The 26,390-nt window shown below is 41.3% G+C and overlaps 2 protein-coding genes across 3 annotated transcripts; one reads left to right on the forward strand and one right to left on the reverse strand.

The window, feature by feature from the left end:
* Positions 1-765: 765 nt before the first annotated feature.
* kcnj6 (potassium inwardly rectifying channel subfamily J member 6) lies at positions 766-14,128 on the forward strand. The gene is made up of 3 exons (XM_056595273.1): positions 766-909; positions 10,506-11,421; positions 12,050-14,128. The coding sequence occupies exons 2-3, from the start codon at positions 10,524-10,526 to the stop codon at positions 12,403-12,405; spliced, it is 1,254 nt and encodes a 417-aa protein (XP_056451248.1). The 5' UTR covers positions 766-909; positions 10,506-10,523; the 3' UTR covers positions 12,406-14,128.
* On the reverse strand, positions 14,127-25,252 carry pou2f3 (POU class 2 homeobox 3). 2 transcript variants are annotated; one of them, XM_056595275.1, is made up of 13 exons: positions 25,174-25,252; positions 24,608-24,664; positions 22,624-22,658; positions 21,622-21,729; positions 20,977-21,079; positions 20,438-20,526; positions 19,709-19,885; positions 18,921-19,062; positions 16,527-16,660; positions 16,003-16,167; positions 15,802-15,844; positions 15,525-15,636; positions 14,127-15,010 (listed from the first exon to the last, which is right to left on the reverse strand). In XM_056595275.1, exons 1-13 carry the CDS (start codon positions 25,220-25,222, stop codon positions 14,971-14,973), a joined length of 1,254 nt encoding a protein of 417 aa, XP_056451250.1. In that variant the 5' UTR covers positions 25,223-25,252; the 3' UTR covers positions 14,127-14,970. The 2 variants fall into 2 exon arrangements, with proteins under 2 accessions (XP_056451250.1, XP_056451249.1); XM_056595274.1 differs by lacking the exons at positions 14,127-15,010; positions 15,525-15,636 and having other exon boundaries at positions 15,731-15,844; positions 21,622-21,660.
* Positions 25,253-26,390: the final 1,138 nt, after the last annotated feature.

Below are 26,390 nucleotides of genomic sequence, written 5' to 3' on the forward strand. Positions count from 1 at the left end.
GTGTGTGTGTGTGTGTGTGTGTGTGTGTGTGTGTGTGTGTGTGTGTGTGTGCCTGCGTGTATGGTCATGTGTGTGTGTTTCTGTTTCTGATGCAGTCAGAGAAGATCCTACAAGTCATACCTGTCAACGCATGGATTTTTAAATGTATCCATACTATAATTGTAATATAGGTGTCTTATCTTGTATTAGACTTGGTTTGCACAGTTTTCTTATCTTTTTCATGTGGTTATCCAAACAGACGCAATCACGTTATACACGTTTGTTCTGGATAATTTGTACATAATGACAAAAGTATTAATATAGTTTGAGCAGCTCTGGCTTTAAAAGCATTTATCAATCAAACACCAGAATATGATTGATTACGGATTGGGATTAAGAATATTTAAGAATATAGAAGGAATTAAACATAAAAAACCCAACATAATTGTAATCCTATATTGGTTTAAAAAAGAAATTAGAATCAGACACACAAACTAAAAAAAAAGAAAAGATGTTGACCTGAGAATGGGGTTAGGACCCAAAAAAGGTGCTAGGACCAAGAGAAGGTCCACCGATTTATACCGTCCCACAGGGAGGGCTGGGGCGCCACCTGTTGATCAACCTCTCTCTCTCTCTCTCTCTCTCTCTCTCTCTCTCTCTCTCTCTCTCTCTCTCTCTCTCTCTCTCTCTCTCTCTCTCTCTCTCTCTCTCTCTCTCTCTCTCTCTCTCTCTCTCCACCTCTCTATCAGGGCTGCCTCTCCTCGGGTGGAAGAGGAGGGGGAGTATCGTTCACCGAGTGACAGGAAATGAATCTTTCACTAAAACGATGGAGGAGAGGATGCATTAAAAATAGAACTGGTCCTGAGCGATCCGATAGCACACCGTGCAGAGCAGAATCACGGTGATGACAACGACACATTAATCCATAAGGTGAGTCCCTTTAGCCTCCGTCTTTCTTTATATGTAGCCTATATGTATTGTTGTGCGTGTTGCCCGTTACAGTGTTGTAGTCTACCGTCCAACCCCCACATCTGCAGAAAACAGAGAACACGACTAGAGACGAACGGCCCCTGCTCTCATTCAGTCCACGCCATATTTCAAAGTAGAAACCGAATTGCTTTATAAAAGGCTAATTACAAATCTTTCCAAGATCTGTATTTTTTGCCTTTAGACTATTTTATGAAATCCTCTCATACAAAAAAAAAAAGACTGTCGATCCTGTCGAACTGTTGTTCCGAGCTCCGTGGTATACTGATCATTCTGTCCTTTAATAACTCGGAGTAATAGACATCTGTTGGGAGATAGATGAATTGATTGAATACTGTTTAACCAGTTGAACCAGTCTATTATTAATGGATGAGGAGCTCGTCTCCATGGCGACGGAGAGATCTCCCAGTTATAAGATGTGGCGCGTGGGCGCACTATGTCCGACACATCTCTTATGCAGCCTCCTGTCCACTCCATGAAACACTGTTGGGTAGGCTACTTAAAGACGCGATGCTCATATGGGGAAAATGTTTATTTAGCAGTCTAAGGTCGAGTGTTTTGGGAGTGAAGCAGGGCAGTAGACCTTGAGTCAATATTGGGGGTGGGGGGGAGAGGGGGGGGACCAAATCTCAACTAATAATTCACTTTATTCTGCAAGAGAAAAGTAGTAGTAGGCCTACACAACTGGATTCGGACCGGGAGAGTTTGGGTTATCAGCAATGGCGGCTGGTGATCAAAAATGTTGGTGGGGCGCTGTAATCGACGGGGGTCTGGGGGTCCCCCAGAATTTTATTTTTTTAGTAGATTTGATTTCCTGTATTCTCATTCTGGTGCATTTTGGGGTTGGCCACTACCTGTTAGGCCTACCTACTATTTTTTCAGTTTATATGCTACAGGCTGAAAGACTTATCTATGTAACTTACTTGTTCCTTTTTATTATAACATTGCTTGGGGAGTCCAATTCCTCCACTGAAATGGGTGGAAAGTGCTTAGAACTCTGCTAGTTAGCGATCTATCTCTTCTCTCCATGTAGTTGTGTTGCGCGAATGCTGCTGAGGGAGGTAGCCTATTTGATTGATTGGCTGAATTGTCCAATCATTTGGTGATAACAAAAAAGAAAAAGCGATACCATTGGCCTGGGGCGCACGCTAGTGCGACCCGAGGGCGAATTTTCTTGGGCCAATGAAAAGCTGTCTTGAGAGAGCAATAAATTTGCGAGCTTTATAGTGTGGCGAAGTCACGCCCCTTCCAGTAGAGCCCATGGGACCTATGAGATCGAAAAATATGAATGGAGTTTCAATGGAGAGGAAGTAATTTTCTCTGGTCCCAGTCTTTATATGCCCCGGATTATAAATATGTTGATTTAAATGATAATTTTTCATGTCAAGAGTTTGACCATTTATTGTGCAAAATTGTTCAGTTAAAGGCTGTAGAGAAAACACAATGAGAAAGACTACATGTCTCGTATATGACGTCACGCTCCCTGTGACTGGCGTGGACAAGACCGACAATCTCCCCATCGGCATAATTGAAACCCTCCACATGCCCCGACTTATAACGGTTTTCACCTATTTCGATGCTTTTATCCTCCCCTTGGAAAAAAGCTGTGAAGTGGAGCAGAGAGATCGCCATGTCTGTACCGGAGTTCCAAGTGCGGGAGATGACGTATATCATTCGCGTCGAGAGCAGCGAAGAGCTGTAGTTCACAAACTGACCTCACACAAAACCTAACGTTATCAAACGTCTTCGGGAAAATTTTTAGATTTCTTTGCGTGAAAAATTTGCATTTAAATCAACAAACAACATATGTGCAATCCAGGGCATATGCAAGTTTGCCGTCCGAGGAAAAGGGGCGTGTTCATGCGTGTCGCTAGACAACGTCCTCGGATCTCCGAGACGGATGGATAATAAAACGTATCGATCTGGCAGCCGAGTCAATCCGACACCCACACCGGCACCCCTGACTTGGAGGAGGGCTTTATTTTGATTGACCAATAACTAGCCTAGCCCAAATCATTGACATCCAGACGCATTTAAATGGTTTCTCGCAGTGGCAAGTATGGTCTATCAAACAATTAAACGAGATGAAACGCTATGTATTTTTGTTGATTTATTTCGTATTTATAATAGTAGATGATCAGTTGATGATCATAGTTAGCAGATATATATAAGTGAATATTACATATAGGGGTGGCGCCCTAGCGCCCTCTATTGACCCACTGCCACTGGTTATCAGCGCCACGACATCACCTTCCACCACAACAAAACTAACAAGCTATTTATAGGCATTGAAGTCAGAACGCTGAATAAATAGCTTATTAGTTTCTTCGCGGAATTACGAGTTGCGTGGCAGGTTAAATTAAGTGTAGCCTGATTACATTTGCTGATGATTATTTCGGATGGAGGTGGTATTTCAGACGGCGGCGTAAATGTCAAAGCATAGCAGAAAAAAGAACAGGGATGTGTCCCCCCCAACGAATATTGGAATTACGGCCTTGGAGTGAGGTGACACGCATCACAATCTCGAAATAGAAAAAAATAAGGGACACTGGCCCTTTAAACTTGAATTTCATCATTAATTACTTTTTTAATCTTCCGTCATTATGAATAGGTTTCAGTCATAAACTGAGAATGGGGCTCACCTACCCACATGGAATACAAATACTAACATTACAGCAAGAAGAGAACTGTGGGGAGAAGGAAGTCTTGTAAAATACATTTCGTTATCAAATCGGCCTAAGTGATGCTATCCCATATGCTCTCAGCAACCTTCATTGTGTGCCTGCCCCCGAGATGGACACAGTAAAGGAATAGTTGAGGAAAACAGGGGAGATGGGGGAAAAAACCCACAGGGCGATGTACAGGAATGGTGATAGTCCCAAAACCCAAGGGAACATCGGATCTGTGTGGACCTTGGCAAACTCAATGATGGAGTCCTTTCAGGGTTCTTGCAACCAACTTAAAGTCTGTGTTGAAGGGGTAATTTTCCAACGAGTTTGCGCAATTTTCTTATTGGTAATAAACATTTAAACTGTTATCCATTGTATTTTATGTTTATCGGTTTCACAAAACAGAATGTAATGCAAAAAAAATAGGTACTACTTTAGCGGTTTGCGATTGATGCTCATTTCCCCCACAATGCATTGCATCACGTCTTGGGAGGCGACAGACCAATGCCCGCATTAGGACCCTTGAGAGTAGACTACTCAATAGATAATACATATATAAATAGCCTAGTCAAGTCTTTATTATTGCCAAACGACACAAATCGTTGGGAATTCATTTAGGTGATTCGGCTCACACAGGACAGTACAAGACCACACAGAACAAGGGAGACAAGAAGTCTGACTGGACATAGACAATAAAAATCACATTAAAACTAAACACATGCGTTGATAGATAGATAGATAGACATCTAGATAGATGCAGTGACTGAATGTTGATGATAAAACTGATTGATGTGCATAAGATGAGTGTGTGCGACTGTGCGTGTGTCCTTCCCGGCTTCGGCATACTGCATGGTTATGAAGGCCTTGTTGCTGGTTGTGTTCTTAGTGAAGCAGCCTAGCCTAGGAGTTGGAGAAGTTGGAGTTATTGTGTACGTCCGTGCGAGAGCAAGTGAGAGAGCACACCCGCCGTGCTGGGGTTTGGCTTGTTATGGGCTGTCTGCCAGCGTCCGCCTGGTTGGACGAATGTGCTTTGTGTATGTGTTCACTGATGTATCTGTCTGATCGTATTTGCTGTAAATGGATGGTTAAATAATGCCACACCACGATCCTTCATACTGCAGTCACTCATTTACAATTGTGAGTCTAATAGGCTACACCTGGCATTTATTCAGTTGATTGCTCTATTATCAAAATAGTTAAGTGTGTGCGTTTGTGTGTTGTCATGTGGGCTATAGACTGATTGTCTTTGCTTGCAACCATGAAATATTTTAATGTTATAGGCCTACTGCATATTGAGAAGATTTTGATTGATATTGCACAACAATCGGGAGATAGGGACCACCCCAAATATTGATGGGTATTTCGCACACTGGGTAAAAGCCTAGTGGCAAAGATGCAGGCAAAGATGTTGTTACTGGAGCTAGTAGGCTACCATCAACACGTGGGATAACTAATCGGTAATGTGTTTACAATGTCGGGGGAAAGATTCAATTAGGGATTATCTGGGGGAGGATTTCACAGCTGGGACTGGCAGGTTAGCCCATAGCTAGCATTATGCCTTCTGTATCTAGATCAGGAGCCTCAAACTCATTTTGGTTCAGGGGCCACAAACTGATTTACTGGACAGGACCAGTAAAATAATGGCTAAATAGCCTACGTCAACTCCAAATCTTTAGCTTTGTTTTTTAGTACGCTTTATCATTCAGCCTACATTTGTAGCCTACATAATCACGGATCACAAGGATCTATATTAGCACAACACATTTATTCACAGATGGGCCAATGGAATTGAAATAAAAAGCATTTCACATTCATTAACAAATGGTTTATTTTTTATAGAGTTGAATGAATACATTTTTACATCTGAACACCTGAACCAACTCACCACACTAAACAAACTCAAGTGGGAGCTATGAAGAAAGCTATCATACTGCCTTGAAAATGTAAATGTGCACATATAAATAAAATATACATATATAATATGAGCTATGAGATTAGGCTACATCAGATCAAACTGTTTTGTAGGCTACTGAAGCTGAGAATGATATGCTGCACAATATTCATTGTCTTTTAACATGAAACCTGAGTAAACTTAGTTTAAAGATCTGTATTCATCAGAGTGCAAACATTTCTGAAAGAGCATCACAAGAATTAGGCCCAGGCCTGCTTGATGATTATGTATTTTTTTTCTCACTGAAGTCTATTTGCTGCTGTTGGCTACTGAAACTTGGCATCTTTCAGCCTTTACGAGTGCTGCTGTCAAATCTTGAGTAGCAGCACATTTCACAATGTCATTCAAGTGTGTGTTTGTTAACCTTGAGCGGTGCTTTGTTTTATTTAGGTTCATTACAGAGAACACCTGTTCACAAAGCTAGGTAGTCCCAAACATGGATAAAAACTTTGCAGCCAGGGATGTTAATTTGGGGTACCCTGGCAAGAGATATTGATAAAATGTGCCCAAGCCCACCGACGCAAATTTCTCCTTCATATTGGTATTACATTGCAAGTCAATTATCTCGAGTTGGATGTCAGCTGGCATGTCATAAGAATTGACTGTAAATGGCGAGCGAAAAATTGCAAATTCCTTCTCTAGTTCACTGAAGACCTGAAACCTCCGCTCGAACTCCTGCAGCAATCCTGTTATCTTGTCTTAGTATTGATCCATATCAGCATTACGTCCGGTCGCACGCACAGCTGTTAGACATGGGAAGTGGGCGGTGTCACCGCTAGAAAGCTGCGTCTCCCAGAGCGACAGTTTTAACTTGAATGAGCGTGTACTGTCGTTATACTGAGTTAGGATACTGTTAAGATTATTCAGTTGCTGTGTAATATCCACCATAAAGGCAAGATCCTGCACCCACTGCAGACGTTTAAGTTCCTTCACTGGGCTACCCTTTTTCTCCATGAACTGTCCAATTTCCTTTCGTAGCTTAAAGAAACGCTTGCGCACGGCACCTCGGCTTAACCGCCGTACTTCAGTGTGGTATGGTAGGCCAGCCTGAATGTCATTATCTCTGAGAAAAGTGTCAAACGGACGGTGATTCAGACCTCGCGCTCTGATGAAATTTACAGTTTTTACAATCACACTCATAACATGATCCATTTTTTGTGTTTTGCAACACAACCCTTCTTGATGCAAAATACAGTGAAATGCCAACAATTCTTGTCCCCCATTTGCGGACTGTTATTTCTCATGGAATTTTGCTACAACGCCTGTCTTTCTCCCGACCATTGATGGTGCGCCATCTGTAGCCAGGCTGACGGCACGGGACCAGTCCACTCTGACCTTGTCCAGCACTCCAACGAGAGGGCTGAATATGTCATTCGCTGTTGTAGTGTCCTTCATAGGCACCAACTCAAGGAACTCCTCGGTGATTGTCAAAGTCTCATCAACACCCCAAATACTGTAAATATAGCCAGTTGAGCAATATCTGTTACATCAGTTTTCGCATCAATTACAACTGAAAAAGCAATAAATGACTTGATTTTGCCATTCATTTGGCTGCCCAAGTCTCCTGAGAGCTCTGTTACCCTATCTGCGACAGTGTTCCTCGACAGACTAATGTTGGCAAAGGCAGATAACTTGTCAAGGAACCCGACTTCTGCAGCCTTCAGCATGCATGTTTTCACGAACTCACCATCAGAAAATGGCTTGGATGCTTGCACTATCTCGTGAGCAATAAGGTAGCTGGCTTTCACTGCTGCATCACTGACCTCGCGGCTGAAAGTAAAAGTAGACTGTTGTTTCTTCAGACCAGCTAACAATTTGTCTATCTCCTCTTTTCTTAGTTGTCCTTTCAAATGGTGATAATTTTCTTTATGATGAGTCTCATAGTGGCGCAGAATATTATATTCTTTGAGCACTGAAACTTGCTGATTACATACCAGGCACACTGCTTTTGTATTCACCTCTATGAATAAATAATTCTCAGTCCACTTTTCCTGGAAAAATTTTCTTCTTTTTGACAAAGACATTTTGGTAATGGGGTTGTCACCCTTGAGAATTTCTTAATTGTGGTGAAACAAGGACAAGTGCGGCATTCCTTCCTTTTTTTATTTTGGCTGCCCCCTAGCGGCTGGAGTGAGCATTTTCGTAATTTCTTTAAAAAATCATAACTCATCATCACAGGAATGGGCCAGAGACGTACTTTTTTTTGACAGACTTTCTCAAAAATGTATGCTCTACAAGTCGCAGGCCTGATCAAATCATCTCCGTATGCCGTATGTTTGACACCCCTGATCTAGATCATCCCACTAAGTTTACCGGTACTTATCTGAACGACATAACGACATAATCACTCTATATATACTGTCACTAGATATAAAGAAAACGTTGACTTTCAATCAGTGCTATTCACTGACAGTAAAAAAAGACTGTCGTTATTGTATGCTGTGCTGTTCATAGACTAGCTCCAGCACTCGTTGCTGCGTTGCTAAATAATAGCAACTCTCCACTCGTTCTACTCTGAACCTGCATTTAATTGGCTTTGACGGACATCAGTAGTCGGCAGTTCCTCATTCGCCCTGTCACATCTGACAGGTTCGAAATTATACGGCTGTGGGCCATCATACATGTTATTTGTGGTTCTTGCCACCTCTTAGACGCCGTAGTTCTAGTACTAGGCTGAGGCTACTTTCCACCACTCTCCCCAACGTGACGTCATCTCAGAGTTGCGTTAGAAAACACCAGTGCTGTGTTCCGATATCCATACTTCCATGAGTACACTTAAACATAGTACACTATTCGCACTCACTAAGTGCGCTGATTTTGAGATGTCAGTGTAGTTCCAAATCGACTACTCTGTGGTGCACTAACCGGGAACTACGATCGCAACTGCCGCCGCGGCTCCTCCCCCGCAATAAACATTCCGCTTTGAACGGTGAACTCTCTACACATAGACATAGTAGTTATAAAAAGCTATTAAAACTACAAAATGACTCCATTAATGCAGGCTATGTGGAAAATACTTAGGCCTATTAAAGAAAATGCGCCAACGCTGGCTCAGGTGCCATCGGGTTTTGAAAATTAAAACACATTTTCAATAAATCATATTCACCTTCATTTTACAATGTTAAAAATTAAATGTTAAAATATTAAACTCAAATATTTTCAACGTCCTAAAATTCAACCCGCCAAAGTCAGCATCAAAATTAAATTTTCGGTGATGGAGTTTCCGGTATTTTCGGTTTCCGGTAGCACTAATTAGTCTGACTCTGACTGACTCAGCTGAGAACCGTGCAATGGCGTGCATTTCATGATGCGAATCACCGTTACCGAGAAAGTAGTCCCTCAAAAATGCGATGATTCATGCGATGCAAGGTTAGTTTTATTTCTAACATTATTCTATGTTAGAAATTGATGGTTTTAAGGTACTGTGGAGACTTTTTATCACTTAAAGTCGCCGAGGGATTTGTAGACTGGTTCAGCTGTTGGACGCGTGCATTCAATAACTCTCACGTTCCTCTGCTTGCGATTAACCATTTATTTAAAAGATCCAAAGACAAAGAACGGATGCCTAACGGTATTATGGTCAAAAATAGTTTTCTCATCCAGCCTCACATCACCTCCACCTGTGCTGATGAGCTCTCATAACCTATTTGGGGATCCCTATTCCATTTGCGCTACCCAGTGTGGAAACCCCGAAACACACATATCATTGCATTGGCTGTAACAGGCACGGACGTATTGATTACTTGAAAGATTATGGGAGACCTACGTCGTTTATAATATTGTTAATAGTCCAATATAAACATTTCAGTTGCGTTGGTATTTAATTTTCATTTGCTTGTTTAGCTATGTACAGTTAACAGTTAACTGTCATAGTCCGCACCTGGTTTTCCCATTCACCTGCCTGACACCCTGATCTCTCTCCTAATTAACCCACCAACCTTTACCTTTCCTCCCCCGTAAGGCAAGCCCACAACGGTTATTTTTTTCAGCCGATTCAACATGTGTAATCGGCCATTCGAGTCGGTCATTCTTTTACCATTCTGATTGGTGGAGGGCTAGCAGCCTGACTAGCGATTCAGTGAAGCCCGGAAGTGAGGATGGTAAAGATACCAGATAAACAGTGTAATCGAAGATGTTTTGGTCTAGAGAGGACCTGCTACTTCCGGTTTTCGTGTTTTTGATGCTTCAAAAAATAAATATCCTGCTCTAGCTGTATGTATGAATATTACTGAATTGTGTTTTTATTTTACTAATTTATGTTTTATTTGTGTTATATTTCATACCTTTCATATATTTATTAAATGTCATTTGGCTGATTTCAGATGTCTATTATTTTCATATACGGTTCAGAATCATATCAAAACATTATATTATGTATTGAGTAATAGTTATAATAACTAACTATTAGCAAAAGTCAGTGGAGATTATTATATATGTGGATTGGTTTGGTCTAGAGTTATTTGATATAGTGCAGTCATTCAGGATCAGCGAGGTAATAGAGTGTGTTGCTGTTTTCACACTGTCCCTGTAAGAACAAAATGCTTTTGACTTTAATAACGCATTTCCCATTGCGTCAACATCTCAGGAGATGAGCTATTTCTGAGATGCTGGAACCAACATGTCTGGCCCTAACAATCATTCCAATGTGTCTATGATTTATTTATTGAGTTTCTTCCACTTCACTGTTTGGCTTTTTCTGAAGGAGGTAACCGTCATCCATGTCCCTAATGCATGCTGACTATATCAAATGAAGCATATGTCTTTCAGAACATTTTAAATACCTGAGTAAGCCAATTTCCGTCACAATTACTTTTAAACCTATGCAACTTAGAGGCTATATCAAAATAAATATTCTGTGTCGTTTGTGAAAACTCCTTAAAGTCATTCAAGTTTCTGAAATACAATTTTTGTGTGCCTAGGCTTGAATCTACCGGGAGATGGAGCAAGATGTAGAAAGTCCGGCCTTCGGGAGGCAGCCCATGTGGACCAAACCAGCCCGTGAAGACCTCCCTAAACAACTGGTGGACAAATCCGCTGCTAAGAAGATCCAGAGGTATGTGCGGAAGGACGGGAAGTGCAATGTCCATCATGGAAATATCCGTGAGACATACCGCTACCTGACAGACATCTTCACCACTCTGGTGGACCTCAAGTGGGGGTTGAACCTCTTCATCTTCGTCCTGGTCTACACAGTCACCTGGCTCTTCTTCGGGTTCATGTGGTGGCTCATCGCGTACCTCCGTGGGGATTTGGATCATATCTCAGATGACCAGTGGACTCCATGTGTCAATAACCTCAATGGGTTTGTCTCAGCGTTCCTGTTCTCCATCGAGACGGAGACCACAATCGGGTACGGATACAGGGTCATCACCGATAAGTGCCCGGAGGGGATCCTGCTGCTCCTCATCCAGTCTGTGCTCGGCTCCATCGTGAACGCCTTCATGGTGGGCTGCATGTTCGTCAAGATATCGCAGCCCAAGAAGCGTGCGGAGACCCTCGTGTTCTCCACCAATGCTGTTATCTCCATGAGAGACGGTCGGCTGTGTCTCATGTTCAGGGTCGGGGACCTCCGCAACTCACACATCGTGGAGGCGTCCATCAGGGCCAAGCTCATCAAGTCCAAGCAGACCAAAGAGGGGGAGTTCATCCCCCTGAACCAGACAGACCTCAACGTGGGCTACAACACAGGGGACGACAGGCTCTTCCTGGTGTCGCCACTGATCATAAGTCATGAAATCAATCGGCAAAGCCCCTTCTGGGACATCTCCCAGGCCAGCCTGGTGAGAGACGAGCTGGAGTTGGTCGTCATTCTGGAGGGGATGGTGGAGGCCACAGGTAAGCAGATAGTTCACTGTAAACCATTGTTGAATGTCATGTTAAGATTTGTATTTTAGAGGTCTTTATTATATCCTGTTAAATACTTTATGATTCGCTGTTTTCCTCTATCGCTCAATCCTCAACTTACTCATTGCACGTTCTCAAAGAACGTATAAACTCATATTTAACTGATATCTGAGGTTATTAGACATATGGCCAGTTGTTATTTATATTTATTACACGGCTCTTCTCAATGCTTTGGAACGCTCCATTCACTTGCATGGGCCTTCACATCATCCGGCGGTGAATAATGTTTCGATAATTGACCATTGCTAATTTAATTTAATTTAATTTAGCAGTAGTTTAGCTGCAGATATATTATTATCGAGTACTTACTGCTTTGTCATTTGATAATGAAACACATTATAAATATTTGAGTTTTTGTAAAACAATGAATCACTAAATCATTTTGTTGGGTGTGAATATAGCTAAATTTACCTTGACGGCGTTTCCATTACGTCAATTGCAATTGTATGAATGCATATCTGGTACACAGTAGGCCTACAAGTCTCCTTTGTGTTGTGTTGTGTTGATTTAAAACAGACGACTTCCCCTAAACCTCCCGTTGTGTGGCTTGTATGTTCAGGTATGACATGCCAGGCACGAAGCTCATATGTAAGCAGCGAGATCAAGTGGGGATACCGCTTCACACCGGTTCTCACCCTGGAAGATGGCTTCTATGAAGTGGATTACAACAGCTTCCACAACATCTACGAGACCACCACCCCCAGCTGCAGCGCCAGAGAGCTGTCAGACATGAGTGGCAGGATGCGTCTCCCTCTCACCTGGTCACTGGCCAGCAAGCTGAGCCAGCAGGGCCTCCCTGACACCCATCTGGAGTCAAATGTGAAGAAACTGGCGGACCTGGACAGTAAGGAGGACACGAAGCAGCCGGAGCGCAACGGGGAGATCGGAAGCATAGAGAGTGAATCAAAGGTCTGAGGAGCAGGCTGGGCCTGTATGTGTGCATGGATGTGATGGCTGAGCAAGGGTGGATTCAAAGGTATGATTGAGAGTTCTGATTGGTACTGAGGTCCTCCAGGTGCAATGCGTTAACCAGGAAGCCCTGTGCTACCAGTAACACCCCAGGGTGACTGCAGTCTCATCTTATGTTGCATGTCCAAACGATGTAAACCTCTCCATACAAAGTAAACCTGTTCACACGATGTAAACCTGTTCGATGACGATATTTTCTATTCTAAAGTTCTAGGGAATTAGCATTTGTATTTTTGTACGTACAATTTTTGTTTCAACTGTAAATAGTAGAGACATTTGATATAAATCATATAGATTAATAAATATTCTAAACGTTTTGTTGATTTGAAGTGAAATAAAGTAAACATAGTGAGCATGTGTCGTAACAGCAGCACAGTTCTGTGAATATAACGGTGATATGGTGATTAGCAAATGTGTTTTATATTAGTACAACTCTAATGTAACTTACTAAATGTTTTGAACAATTCAGAATCGATTTTAATCTGATCTCATCTTTGTGAGAAGTCTAACCATTACAATGCACCACAATGGCAATTGTTTGACACTTAAAAGCATTATATAATTTATAAAACTGAATGCCTTAAATAAATCTCCCAGTTTAACTATTCTACGTGGAGAAAGAACAGACAGTGAAGAGTCAAAAGTACACAGAGAATACATCATTGGATCGTTTCTACCCACAGCTACAGCCCTGAGAGAGAGGTGAGATGCTTTACCATCAGGGCAGCTGTCGTTGATTCCATCTAACAACTGCAGCCAGGAAGTAATGTTAGAAAGCCAGATCAAACCGCCCAAGAAGATTTGCAGTTAGGGAACAGCTAGCCTGAAAGAAGGCAATGAATATTATCACTAATCTAGTAACTTGTAATGCAAGCACTCTGCAAGCACACTAACTGAAATGGACTCTCTCCGAAGCGCCCATGCACGCATATTCAAAGAGGCCAATTTTAACGAGTTTAGGGGACAACAAATCCAACTGGTGCTCGGTCTGGATGTGAAGATCTGTCTTAATGGTAACTAATTTCACCTTAAAACATGTATTATAGTGATGTGTTGTCACATTTATTACGAAACAAGCCATTCCCTCGGCAGTATTGAAGCTGTAGAGACAGGCAGATTTTTAACCTGGAGGTTAAATTGATGCGGAGTAAAACAACTTCTCTTTGCTGAATCAGATCCAGTGCATTGGCACAGTCAACTTTAAACAGATATTCTCATTGTGCATTTATCTCACTAATAGCTGACGGATGGCTATGCACCTTAAATGCATGATATACCAGATTACCAGTATCTAAGGGGATGACAGACGATCATCTAAGATAAATAATCATTGGTAAAGGCTAAGAAGAGGGTATGAGAGTTAAGTGTAAAAGGAGAGAGCATAAAGACAAGCTGCGGTACTTATTTGGCCTTTTTGGTTACACAAGGAGCTTGTATCAGTTTACAGGCCTTTTCAAAGATAGAGAGCATGTGCCTAAGTGTGCATGTGTGTGTGTGTGTGTGTGTCTCATTTTGAGCTAGGAAGAAAATAATGTTTCATACCAATCCCTGTCAAATGTTCATTCGGGATCCTACGTATGTATACATTAATGATTTTGATGACAATTATAATACAAAAAGTGTATATGTGGTGGTTGCTGGCACGCAAGAAGCAAATGGTGATCATTTGTTTTATAACATAAAATGTATTACAAAACTCTTTTAAAATTATTTTAGCTTCATGCACTGCATATGCTGTTCAGCATCTTCATGAAATTACTTTCATACAAAAATGTTCAATGTCGAATGGCATTCAGCATAGTGGATTCTGATGATTATTTGGTCAATTGCATTATGTAAATGATATATGTTATGTAAATGACACAAGATGTAACATTTCAGTGTTATAAATTAATCTTCAACTTGACATGACACAAGAAGTCCTTAATGCAACACATAAACACAAGTGTGGAGTCTAAAAGAGTTATATCTTGTCTGTTTCGCAAAACACAGAAAATCGCTATAACTTATTTATACAGCTTGAAAACAAAAAATGTACTCTGACTGAAAGAAAAAGGCACCCTTAAAAAATGACTAATTACTAATAAAATAGGTGAACAATACAAACCAAAACAACAGCAGAAAATATTTTACATTGAGACCGTGACGTATTGGTCCTGATCAGTTGCCTTACAAAATGGGTCAAAATGGATAAATATTCACTTCCAAAAGCAGAATTTGTAATTGGACTTGAGATGCAAACAAAATATACTATATATTTTTGGTATTATTTTTTAAGTACTATGGATTCTTTGAGCAATAGCAAATCACTGACCTTGATGGAAAAACAATTCTAATGGTTGCCTAGTTTGGTCTTTCTATTGGCTGCTGATAAAGACCAATGCCTCGTCTGCACTTATGTTGCCTAGAGTCCGCTTCAGGGCCTCCCGGTCAGGGCCACCTTGTCAGCCATCTTACTTCCTGAGAACATCCTGACCACTTCAAAAAGTCATCTAACCTGCCACATTGTTCTCAGTGATATGGAGAAGGGTTCCATGTTCGGTACCATGACCTGAAAAACATCAACAATAATTTAGATTACTGCCAATAAATGAAACCGAGTTGTTACTTAGGTTGACCAATTATATAATTACTATATAAATGTTGTTGCAGTTGACTAAATTCATAGCTGAGTAAAATTAAATGGATATCATAGCTGATCAGTTGTTCATGGATATCATAGCTGAGTAATAGATATCTTAGCTTAGCAATAGTTAATAGATATCATAGCTGAGTAAAGTTTAATGGATATCATAGCTGGGGTAATATATATCTTAGCTGAGAAACCGTTCATAGATATCATAGCAAGCTGAGTAAAGGTTAATGGATATCATAGCTGAGTTAAAGTTAATGGATATAATAGCTGAGTAATAGATATGCTAGCTGAGTAAAAGTTAATGGATATGATAGCTGAGTAATAGATATCATAACTCATCATAGATATCATAGCTGAGTAATAGACATCATAGCTGATCATATTCTTGCATCCAGAATTGATTTATTATAATGTAGTTATGAGGTCGTACCCTGGTGCGCTATACGTTTGGTTGACCGGTGAGGGTAAAGTGGTTGAAGATGTGGACATGATGTTGGGAGAAGCTCCGCGGCTGGCGCTGTTGGGAGAGGAACTGGAAGAGACTAGAGACAGTACACATGGAGAACATCACTGTGGTGCAAAGGCACACACACGTCTGAACAGAGCATGCTCTGCACATGCATGTCTGAAGCGTAATGATTTGTATTCTGTTCTGAGGCATGGTGAGGTGTACAGAAACAGAATAGATTCTTAATTAAACCACTTGCCTCCTCCTGACGCCAGTGGGCTGAAGGGCCTGGACGAGGACGCCTGGATTTAAAAAAAAAATAAAAAAAAATCGTTGATTGGATTATTGGAAAGTATAAAATCCCCCATACACATACACTTTTACTGTGTGTGTGTGTGTGTGTGTGTGTGTGTGTGCTTGTGTGTATTCAATATTTTATGTATATTGGCAGGGGGTTCACCATTCTGTTGCTGAAGTTGTGTGATTTCATGGCCATGGTGGCCACAGGACAGTAGATTCTCTTCTCTTTCTGCCGGCGATTACAAAACCAAACCCGTACGACTTCTTTCTCCATAGAGAGGGATTCTGAGATGAGCGTTATCTCCTCCGAGTTCGGCTTTGGATTCTGAACAAAACAGAACATGTTATTTATTTAAAGGAGATAAACCCCCTGACCCCTGACTGTTGTTTTATTTTACCCCCCCCCCCCCTAATGCAACTCTACAAGTGGTGTTAGGATTGATTTCAAACTTCCCCTTGATAGCAGCCTGTCGTATAGTGAACGACAATTTAATAAAACAATCAATCAATGCACTGCAAAAATCGTGTCATGCGTTTGTGATTCTTTCTATTTGTGCGTGTGTGCGTGTGTGTGTGCGTGTGTGTGTGTGTGTGTGTGTGTGTGTGTGTGTGTGTGTGTGTGTGTGTGTGTGTGTGTGTGTGTGTGTGTGTGTGTATTTTTGTGTGCGTTATCGCTCAACTCACATCAAGAAAGCGCTTCTCAAGCGTCTGCTTGATGTTGGTTTCAATGCTGGTCCTCTTCTTCCTCTTGCGGCCGTAGCCCTCGATCAGCGGGGGCAGCGAGGCGGGGCTGTTCATGGCGTCCGCCGGGGAGTTCTCTGCCAAAACACCAGACGTCAGAGCCGGACATCATGAGACATCAGATAGACCCCGGACATCATGAGACATCACATAGACCCCGGACACCATGAGACATCACATAGACCCCGGACATCATGAGACATCACATAGACCCCGGACACCATGAGACATCACATAGACCCCGGACATCATGAGACATCACATAGACCCCGGACATCATGAGACATCACATAGACCCCGGACACCATGAGTCATCACATAGACCCCGGACACCATGAGACATCACATAGACCCCGGACATCATGAGACATCACATAGACCCCGGACATCATGAGTCATCACATAGACCCCGGACATCATGAGACATCACATAGACCCCGGACATCATGAGACATCACATAGACCCCGGACATCATGAGACATCACATAGACCCCGGACACCATGAGTCATCACATACACCCCGGACATCATGAGACATCACATAGACCCCGGACATCATGAGACATCACATAGACCCCGGACATCATGAGACATCACATAGACCCCGGACATCATGAGACATCACATAGACCCCGGACATCATGAGACATCACATAGACCCCGGACATCATGAGACAATCTCTAGTATATGATGAAACTACACCATAGTAAAATGTAATAATGTGTGTATTTTCTATATCAGTATTATTATGATAATTATTGCAGGTCATTTTATTTAAAGCCATTTCAATGTTTTACATAAGTTCAAAAGGTCTCGAGCCATTTGAAATGCAATGCTGTTTAATAATCTTATTTTAGGAACCAATGAAACCAACAACAATTCATGAAAGAAGTTTAAAATTGCTTGATATGATTAGATGTTAAATTAGAAACACATTCATCTTAGATATCAATTGAATATGTTCCATTTAAAAGAATAGACAATAACTTAATTACGTGAGTGCTGCATGCAGCGCTCAACTTTTGTTCTTCTTAAAGGTCCCATGGCATGCTACTTTATGGATGCTTTTGATGGATGCTCACAAGGAGCTTTCCAATCCCTTTCTCCTCAATGTCACAGTTCATGTACTTCAGGGAGTCAAAGCCAAAGTTCCTTTCCCCCAATTCCTTCCCAACCATGGCTAGGGGTCTTGTTGTGGAACTACAAGAGTAGTCAGAGAACCCGACGTGTTACGTGCCATAACACCAACAGCAGAACGGTTGTCCAAATATCAAAGAAGTGTACAACATCTGAGTTACAGTGTGTGTATTCACACACACACAGACACACACACACACAGACACGTGGCGCTCGCACGGTCGTAGCTCATTGGCTCATTGGCGGCCAAATTCTCTGGGCGAGCAAAGCATGGACCTAGGCCGAGGCAAAGCAGAGAAAGTGGGGGTTGTTTGTCCCCGTAAGACGACATACGGGGAAAATTCAGATTCAGCTACTACTACTACTTCAGCTACTACTACTTCAGCAATTACTACTGCTACTACTATTACTACCATTACTACAACCATTACAAAAACGAGTACCACTACTGATACTACTATCTTCCAGCTTTGACAGTATTACAGTTAAGCTTCCAGCTTTTGCAACAACGTATTTCAGCACTTTGCTTCTCCAGAAAGAAAAGCTCCAGAAAGCAACTTCTCCAGGTTTTTTAGCAGTGCACTTTAATTCATTTGACCTTTCAGATTTGTAAGCAGTGCAGGGCAATGTCACCTTTCAGATTCTTCAGTTAAATTAAATTCACATTTCTGCATTTTTAGCAATGCTTTTCATTCAGCTGTCAATTTATTTGTTTCCAACCATTTAAATTTTTTTAAATGGTGTGCATGTTTACATTGTTTAAACCATGTAGACTTTTGAACTCTGTTCAAATCCCTTTGCTAGATTCAAGCCATCTAACGTTTCTTTACGTCTTCTATGTGGCTTTATTGAAACATATTTCCAACCTCACTTTGTACTACAGCACACACCGCATTTTCTGCAGGAAATGCATTTTCTAGTTGATAAATGTTACTTTATGAATGGTGTGTGTATTTGTGTGTGTGTTTGTGTGTGTGTGTATGAGCGCGCGCGCGCCTGCGTGTGTGTGTGTGTGTGTGTGTGTGTGTGTGTGTGTGTGTGTGTGTGTGTGTGTGTGTGTGTGTGTGTGTGTGTGTGTGTGTGTGTGTGTCTCTGCCTGTCTGATTTATGAGATATTTGAAATATGTATCAAATGTTTTGTTTTGACATGACTTGGAATTTAGGCGAAAATGGCCCAATAGTTGATGAGTTACCTTACCTGCATCACTCAACCACTTCTCCAACAGGGGCTTCAGCTTGCACATGTTCTTGAAGCTCAGGTTCAGGGCCTCAAACCGAGAGATGGTTGTCTGACTGAAGTCATTCCCATAAAGCTTCCCCATCGCAAGGCCTACATCTCCCTGTGGAATACAGGGGAAAGACTACACAGGTAAACAAGTATACGGTAGGCTATCTCAACATTTAATGTATTATTATTCAAAATGTGGAAAAGTCCATTTGAATAGCCATATGTTTCGTACAGAACGTTAGAGAAGATCAACGGAGAGACACGGCCCATGTATTCGAGACCAGTTTTTATACCTCAACGTCACGTTAATATGTACACAAGGGGGCAGTATAGCACCTCCGACCCGACCTGTAGATCATCATTACATGTCCACAATACATGAACTTGAGCATATCCAGAAATTAAATGTTAAATGTTAAGCAAATGTTATGTGAACGTTAAGGTCAATACATCAATGTCAAAAAACATATTGAAAAGCAGTTGGTGCATGCAATCAAGTGAAAATATCCATAACTCTACGCTCTAAGCTAACGCTCTCCATAACAAAACACCTCTCCCATTCCCTGCTTGACCAATCAACGATTATTGAATTGAACCTTCAGTCTGTGTTGCTGACTGGTGTGTGACTGGCAAAAGGTAGGCTATGTGTATAAGTCTCTGCGTAGCAACGTGTATCTTCACAGATCTGCACATGACTCAAAAGTGTAATTCCGGATTAACTTTTTAACAAAGTTTCACCCATCACATACAAAATGTACCTGCGTAAAGCCAAGTTTGATTCGCCTTTGCTTGAAAGCCTTTGCAAACTGCTCCAGCTCCTCCAGGTCGCTAGGCTCCTCTTGCGGTGGTAAAGCCATGTGCTTTGGCATCTGCAGGTGAGACAGGTCCATATGGTTGTCCATAGACGGCCCACCCAGACCGGAACGGTTCATAACCTGTAGTGGAGAGCGGGAGATTGTGAGCTCACCTTTTCTTTACATATTGTGTTTCATCATAAGCAAAACAACGTTCTATTTTTTATTCTTTATGGCTTGCTTTGCTTATTTCTTTCAATGATATGAAATGCTAAACTGTTCTTTCTTCAGCCATTATGAAAGATATGCTTTTGCCTCAACGCAAGACAAAATGTATGCTTCCACCCATACTGACATGAGGTCCAAGGCTTCTTTAACTTATCTACTGCAGCCATCACATGTTTCAAAAGCTGTTTATAATTATTTGAATACTTTTATGCTTGGTTTATTAAAAACCGTCAACCCATGCAATAATCTCTTTCTAAATGAATTGGTATGCAAGAGCCTTAAAGTTCTGTTTCAATGTAACAAAGGGATCTTCAGATTCAGCACTTTTGGACAAACATAAAAAAATACACATCTAGACAAACCATAAATGTGCCAAAAGTATGATCAATACTTGAGGTAATTATTTCTCTTCTATGCGTTTATTAAGCCAGATTAGGACTGAAAGCAGCCAGGATGGTTTGATACCTGTGGGTTCAGGGTGAGCCCCTGCTGGTGCTGGAGGAGGCTGGACTGACTCTGTGGTGGAAGAGACAGCAGGTTCTGCTGCAGAAAAGCTACAGACAAACAAAATGGAGTCAAATCATTCTGTGATACAATGTCATCATTCGTTTGTCTTCAAGGGTCAAACCATATTTGAACAGTTCAGGTCTTTCTATATCTAGGATGAGGACATCGGAGCTGGTCTGGATTTAAAATGTGGTCCATCTGAGTCGGTCCTATCCCGTGTTTTGTAATTGTTGTCAATGTGTTGTTGTTTTTTGCTCGCTGCTATTGCATTGCTGATTGCCTTCTGTTTGGACGTAAAAGTCACTGTAGGTTTCGGTGTAGACATTCTATGCTTGGTTGATTTGACAGCTACAGCCTCATCATCATAATCGTTTCCCTTGCAAACATAATCATTTACACATCTCTATGACCTCGTCCTCAGGCGGGACCGCCCCGGTCCCAGAGTCGTTCATTTGGCGTGTTGGCCCAGAGGGGGAAAAGAAGGCTCCAGTGTGTACCTTGGTGGCTAGTCTGTGACTGTGATAGCAGGTAGGAGGGCGATGAGAGGTGAGACGGAGGCATCAGAACCAGCTGCTGCATCGTGTGTAGAGAGGGCAGCTCCTGGTCATGAGGCAGAGAACATCAACTAGTAAGCGACATTATGTTATGCCCGATGCATCTGAACATATATTACAGCGGGTTGCATGAAGGGTTATTCTGGATCCAGAAGTCCTACTACATTATAGCAGAGCTACTGTGGGGAGACGGCTCAGAGCCTGTGAGAGTTAAGCCTTGTATCCTGTGTCATTACGATTATCTACACCCTGATCTACCCCCTGATCTACACCCTGATCTACACCATCCAGATCTACACCCTGATCTACACCCTGATCTACACCCTGATCTACACCATCCAGATCTACACCCTGATCTACACCCTGATCTACACCCTGTTCACCCAGACCTAAGCTTGTCTGCGATCAGACTTCAGATTTGAATCTTAAGCTGGATTTTTGAGACTATACACATAAAGGACTTCTCCGTTGTATCCTGCAACAGAAATAGCAACATGACTAAAATGCTGCCCTAAGTATTTCATTCTGAGTCAATCCGAAATATAAATAATGCCATGAAAGAATAATTGTCCATAGCAAATGTCCTACCCCAGTCAGCTGTCCACCGGGTAGGCCTATGGTTGAACCCTGTGTTGGGTGACATGTCTTCAGTGATAAGACAGAATGATGTGAGTCGTGGATGTCTTCCGTCTTAATCTACAACAATAAAACACATCAACACATACTAGGTACTAAAGTAGGATGGTGAGGTCTGACCCGTGGGCAGACTAATGCTAATGTAAGGCTGTGGCAGATCTTCCTCTGGACACCTGTGTGTCTCTGTTGACATGTTGCAAGCAGAGGAAACTAATTCCCAGGGCGCATTCCCAGGAACGCAACTTCAGTTAGCTCGCTGCTCATTCAACGAGTGGATTGTCACTCCTCCCTCAGGCTCACATGCAAATAGCGGCCGATACCTTTGATCACGCTGCCTAGCAACGCTGGAACCCGCCTGTCACTCAACCTGCGCCAAGTGGAATATTTGAAGTAAAAAATAGCATGGCCGGAAAAGATTGGGAGTTTGTTTAAAAATTATGTTAATGTTGTGTACAGCGGCTCATTATTGCCTGGAGATGTTAAGTATAGAAAATTCAGTTTAGCCAGAAGACATGGATAGATAAATATTGGATTGGGGTTTATTGCTTCAAGTTTACTGGATTGGTGGGAAAAAATATCCTCAACAGAATGTGATGGGATTTAGCTAATGAGATCATCTTGATCTATATTCCCTTGGCCAGTTGATACAAAATGGAGGCCTTTTTATCAATAAAGTTACTCAGCAAGCACTGTAGTAAAAGACAACACAACACATTACAACGCAATACAATGCAATAAAAAACAAAAATGTGATACAAAGGTTACAGACATATGTTAAAACAGCCAGAGTATGTAATGGTTAGGTAATGAGTGCTTTCTTTTAAGACTATTCCAGTTGGCTCTTACTGAGAGCACTGTGTGTATGTATGTATGTAAAACACAGTCCCCTCTATTTCATTTAAAAAAATGCATATGATTGTGTAAAACATATAAACTGTTGATATTCTTACTCACTTGTCGATTGAAGTCTATTCCGTTCTGCTCTAAATCTTTATCAGAAAGGAAATATAGACATTTTTAGATGTCAAAGTATAAGAATCATACATAAATAACTTTCAAACTCAGTAACAATGACTTGATTTTTTTTTCTGATTTACAACAGTTATTTGTAAAATAAAATTCTGATCAGATTTCAATCCATTATTTATAATTGACAGAGAGATAGAAAGAGAGAGAGAGAGACTCATAGAGAGAGAGAGCGAGAGAGATAGAGAGAGAGAGAGAGAGAGAGAGAGAGAGAGAGAGAGAGAGAGAGAGAGAGAGAGAGAGGGGGAGAGAGAGGGAGAGAGAGAGAGAGAGAGAGAGAGAGAGAGAGAGAGAGAGAGAGAGAGAGAGAGAGAGAGAGAGAGAGGGGGAGAGAGAGAGAGAGAGAGGGAGAGAGAGAGAGAGAGAGAGAGAGAGAGAGCGAGAGAGAGAGAGAGAGAGAGAGAGAGAGAGAGAGAGGGGGAGAGAGAGAGGGAGAGAGAGAGAGAGAGAGAGAGAGAGAGAGAGAGAGAGAGAGAGAGAGAGAGAGAGAGAGGGAGAGAGAGAGAGAGAGAGGGGGAGAGAGAGAGAGAGAGAGAGAGAGAGAGAGAGAGAGAGAGAGAGGGGGGGAGAGGGAGAGAGAGGGGGAGAGGGAGAGAGAGAGAGAGAGAGAGAGAGAGAGAGAGAGAGAGGATATGAGTTAAAAGGCAGTGTAGGTGTGATGCTCAAATGTGTGCAAAGTAATCTCCCATTATTTGAATGTCAAATGTGGCCTGTGGGAGTGTGCTTTGAAAGGCAGTATGCCTGCAGGAGCCAACACAATAGAGATGGAGCCATTCCCCCCTAGTCCTCGTACCTAGCATCCCAACCCCCTACACAGCCAAACTTCCAGTATGTAAATTACATTCATGCAAATGAGTATGGATCATTTCGACCCTTTACAAACTTTGCACCACTTTCAGTCGAATGTACTTTCCTAGAATCCAACAGGCTTGTTGTCCATTTCATGTTTTGTTTTTTTACTAATCTTAACAATATGCTGCTTGTGTTGAGTTACTTTATGTGAGCTTAATATCCATTTTATGTCTTCCTCCAATGTTTTTTCTTTCTTATGGTTATTAGTTATAAAACATTATATTTTATGGTAAGGTGGTTTATTATATATATATATATATATATATATATATATATAATATAATATAATATAATAAAATAAAGTTATCTAAGTCATTTCTTCCTAGTGTATTTTTCTCTCTCACTCACTCTTAAAGTTCCACATTGGTTCCGTGTTTAAGTGTTTCGTTTTTGTCATCCAGTTACCCAGGGGCAGTGATCGTTTTACTGCAAATAGCCCTGGGTACATCCTGGTGCAGCAACTGACGGAGTAAACATCTCTCTGTGTATTGAATGAATGCAGTTGCAATACCTTTACTAAACCAGTTGAACTAATATAGTAACTAACTGATGTAAACCTTATCCGTCTCCTTATTAGACCCTAATACGTTAAAAAGTCACAAGAACATATGACAACTACATCCAAAGGGATATTGATACAATTATGATATGTATTTACGTATATCAAAACATAACGGGAGGGATGTCTTTTAAGAGCTACACACACACACGTAATTAAACTTTTTCCAAACAGTATTCATCCAATTTGCTATTAAAATAGATAATAAGAATAATAATAAAAATAATGATATTAGTAATATTAATAATTATAAAAGTAATAATAATATATTTCAAATATAAAGCAAATCCGGTAAAGAATACATTTTGTACAGATTTCTGTCAGTATTATCACAAACAATGAGACTCATTTGGAATCTGAACAATAGATGTAGAAGTTATTTGATAAAAAGACTTCCCTAAATTCACCTATTTTACTAGATTTAAGTGAGATACATTTTAAAGGTTGTAAGTCAATGTTCTCGTTATGCTGAGGAGAAAGTAAAGATTAGTGTGGCCTTACCTGCTTGCTGGTCTGGCGACTCCGAGTTCTCAATCGTACCTGTGCTCATCTTAATACCTGTAATCATAAATATAGGTGATTTTCCTAACGGATTGTAACTTAACCAGCAGCATGTAGAACTAGACACCTAGTAAAATGATCTTGAGTCATTATAATATGCTGCCCCCACCCTCCCAAATGTCATCACTAGAAAAGTGCACATGTGAATGCTGGTTATATTCATCACATCTAGTGGACATTCTGAAGATACACACACACAAACACGTTACATATATATATGTTTGTGTGTATATATATACACACACATATATATACATGTACGTATATGTACATATAAATGTTATTTACATGTGTTTGCATGTATTTATGTATATGTACGTATGAATATATGTATTTATGTTTGTGTGTATGTATGTCTGTATGTGTGTGTGTGTGTGTGTGTGTGTGTGTGTGTGTGTGTGTGTGTGTGTGTGTGTGTGTATGTGTGTGTGTGTGTGTGTGTGTGTGCGTGTGTGTGTGTGTGTGTGTGTGTGAGTGTGCGGTAGGGGGGGGGGGGATTAACTCACCAGGGCTGTCCTTCAGATTCTTGTTTTGACGTAGAATAATGCTTCTCATTGGGGTAAAATCTGCAAGAGCTCATCTACATTTTTTCCCAAACTGGGTTGGTAGAAGAATGCTCCCCTCCTAACCTGAAGCCTCCAGAGGGGATTTGCATAAGTGTCTCAGTGTCCTATCAAGCTGCGGCCTGTTTGCATAAATCAACAATGGGGTTCCTATGAGTCTAGGGAGAATAGGCACATGTGTGTACATTTGTATTTATGTGTGCTTCACAAAGGTTGAATAAATATACGCCACATTGTGATGCTGTTTTACTAGAAAATAACACAGGGCTATGTGACTACGTTTAATGTGTCGTTTAAATTAGCCATCAAATTGACTGCTGGTGAGGCGATGCTTAGTTAAGACACAATAAACATGAGGATTATACATATTAAAAGTGTGTACTTCTGTTGCAGAGTAATTTTATTACCAGCTAAAAGCCAAAATAATGTCTTGTGCGTATTGACCAGGTGGCTTTTCACAGACCACTCCCTCTTCTCCGTTCTAAACACACTGGGCACTATCAATACCATGCTGCACTGCAGAAGGAAACATCACATTGGTCTGGACTGTTCTCTGCAGCATTCCTGGACACCTAAACGTGTGAGTGAGTGAATGCTATCTTTAACCCAGAGACAATATTGGAGACCAAGTCTATAAACTTGGAATATTAAACACTGGCACGCGATGACAGAACCAATGTAGTTCTGAGGAACACAACAGTTAAAAATATGGATACAAAGCAGAATATGTTATCAGTAGCTTGTTACACTTACAAATAAAAAGGTTGATGTTCAATCTAAATACAAACGACCATACGTCTTTTGTCTCGGCCACAATGCTAAAAAGAAACCTGACGCCACAAAGCTCTCCAAAAACTTCCCATCTGACCACCAACCTGCCACTCTCCCAATTCTCTGCTCATCACCAGTAACTACCTGTTCCCAGGCTCGGTCCCCCTGGCACTCAAACCCACAGCCATCAGCCCATCCTCAGAAGCCTGGTTTCCAAACTTCAGCCCGATTTCCATCTTCCACTTTCTGACCAAAATACCAGCCTTATTGCTTTGAACTGTTTCAGTCTTGATTTAGATCACTCCGCCCTTGATCTCCTTGTCTTCTCAGAAGCTGGCTTCCTCAACATCTTCATCATGCTTGACCACATATCTCTGGTACGGCCATTT

Source organism: Gadus chalcogrammus, chromosome 7, assembly GCF_026213295.1.
Source record: "Gadus chalcogrammus isolate NIFS_2021 chromosome 7, NIFS_Gcha_1.0, whole genome shotgun sequence".
Lineage (NCBI taxonomy): Eukaryota > Metazoa > Chordata > Actinopteri > Gadiformes > Gadidae > Gadus > Gadus chalcogrammus.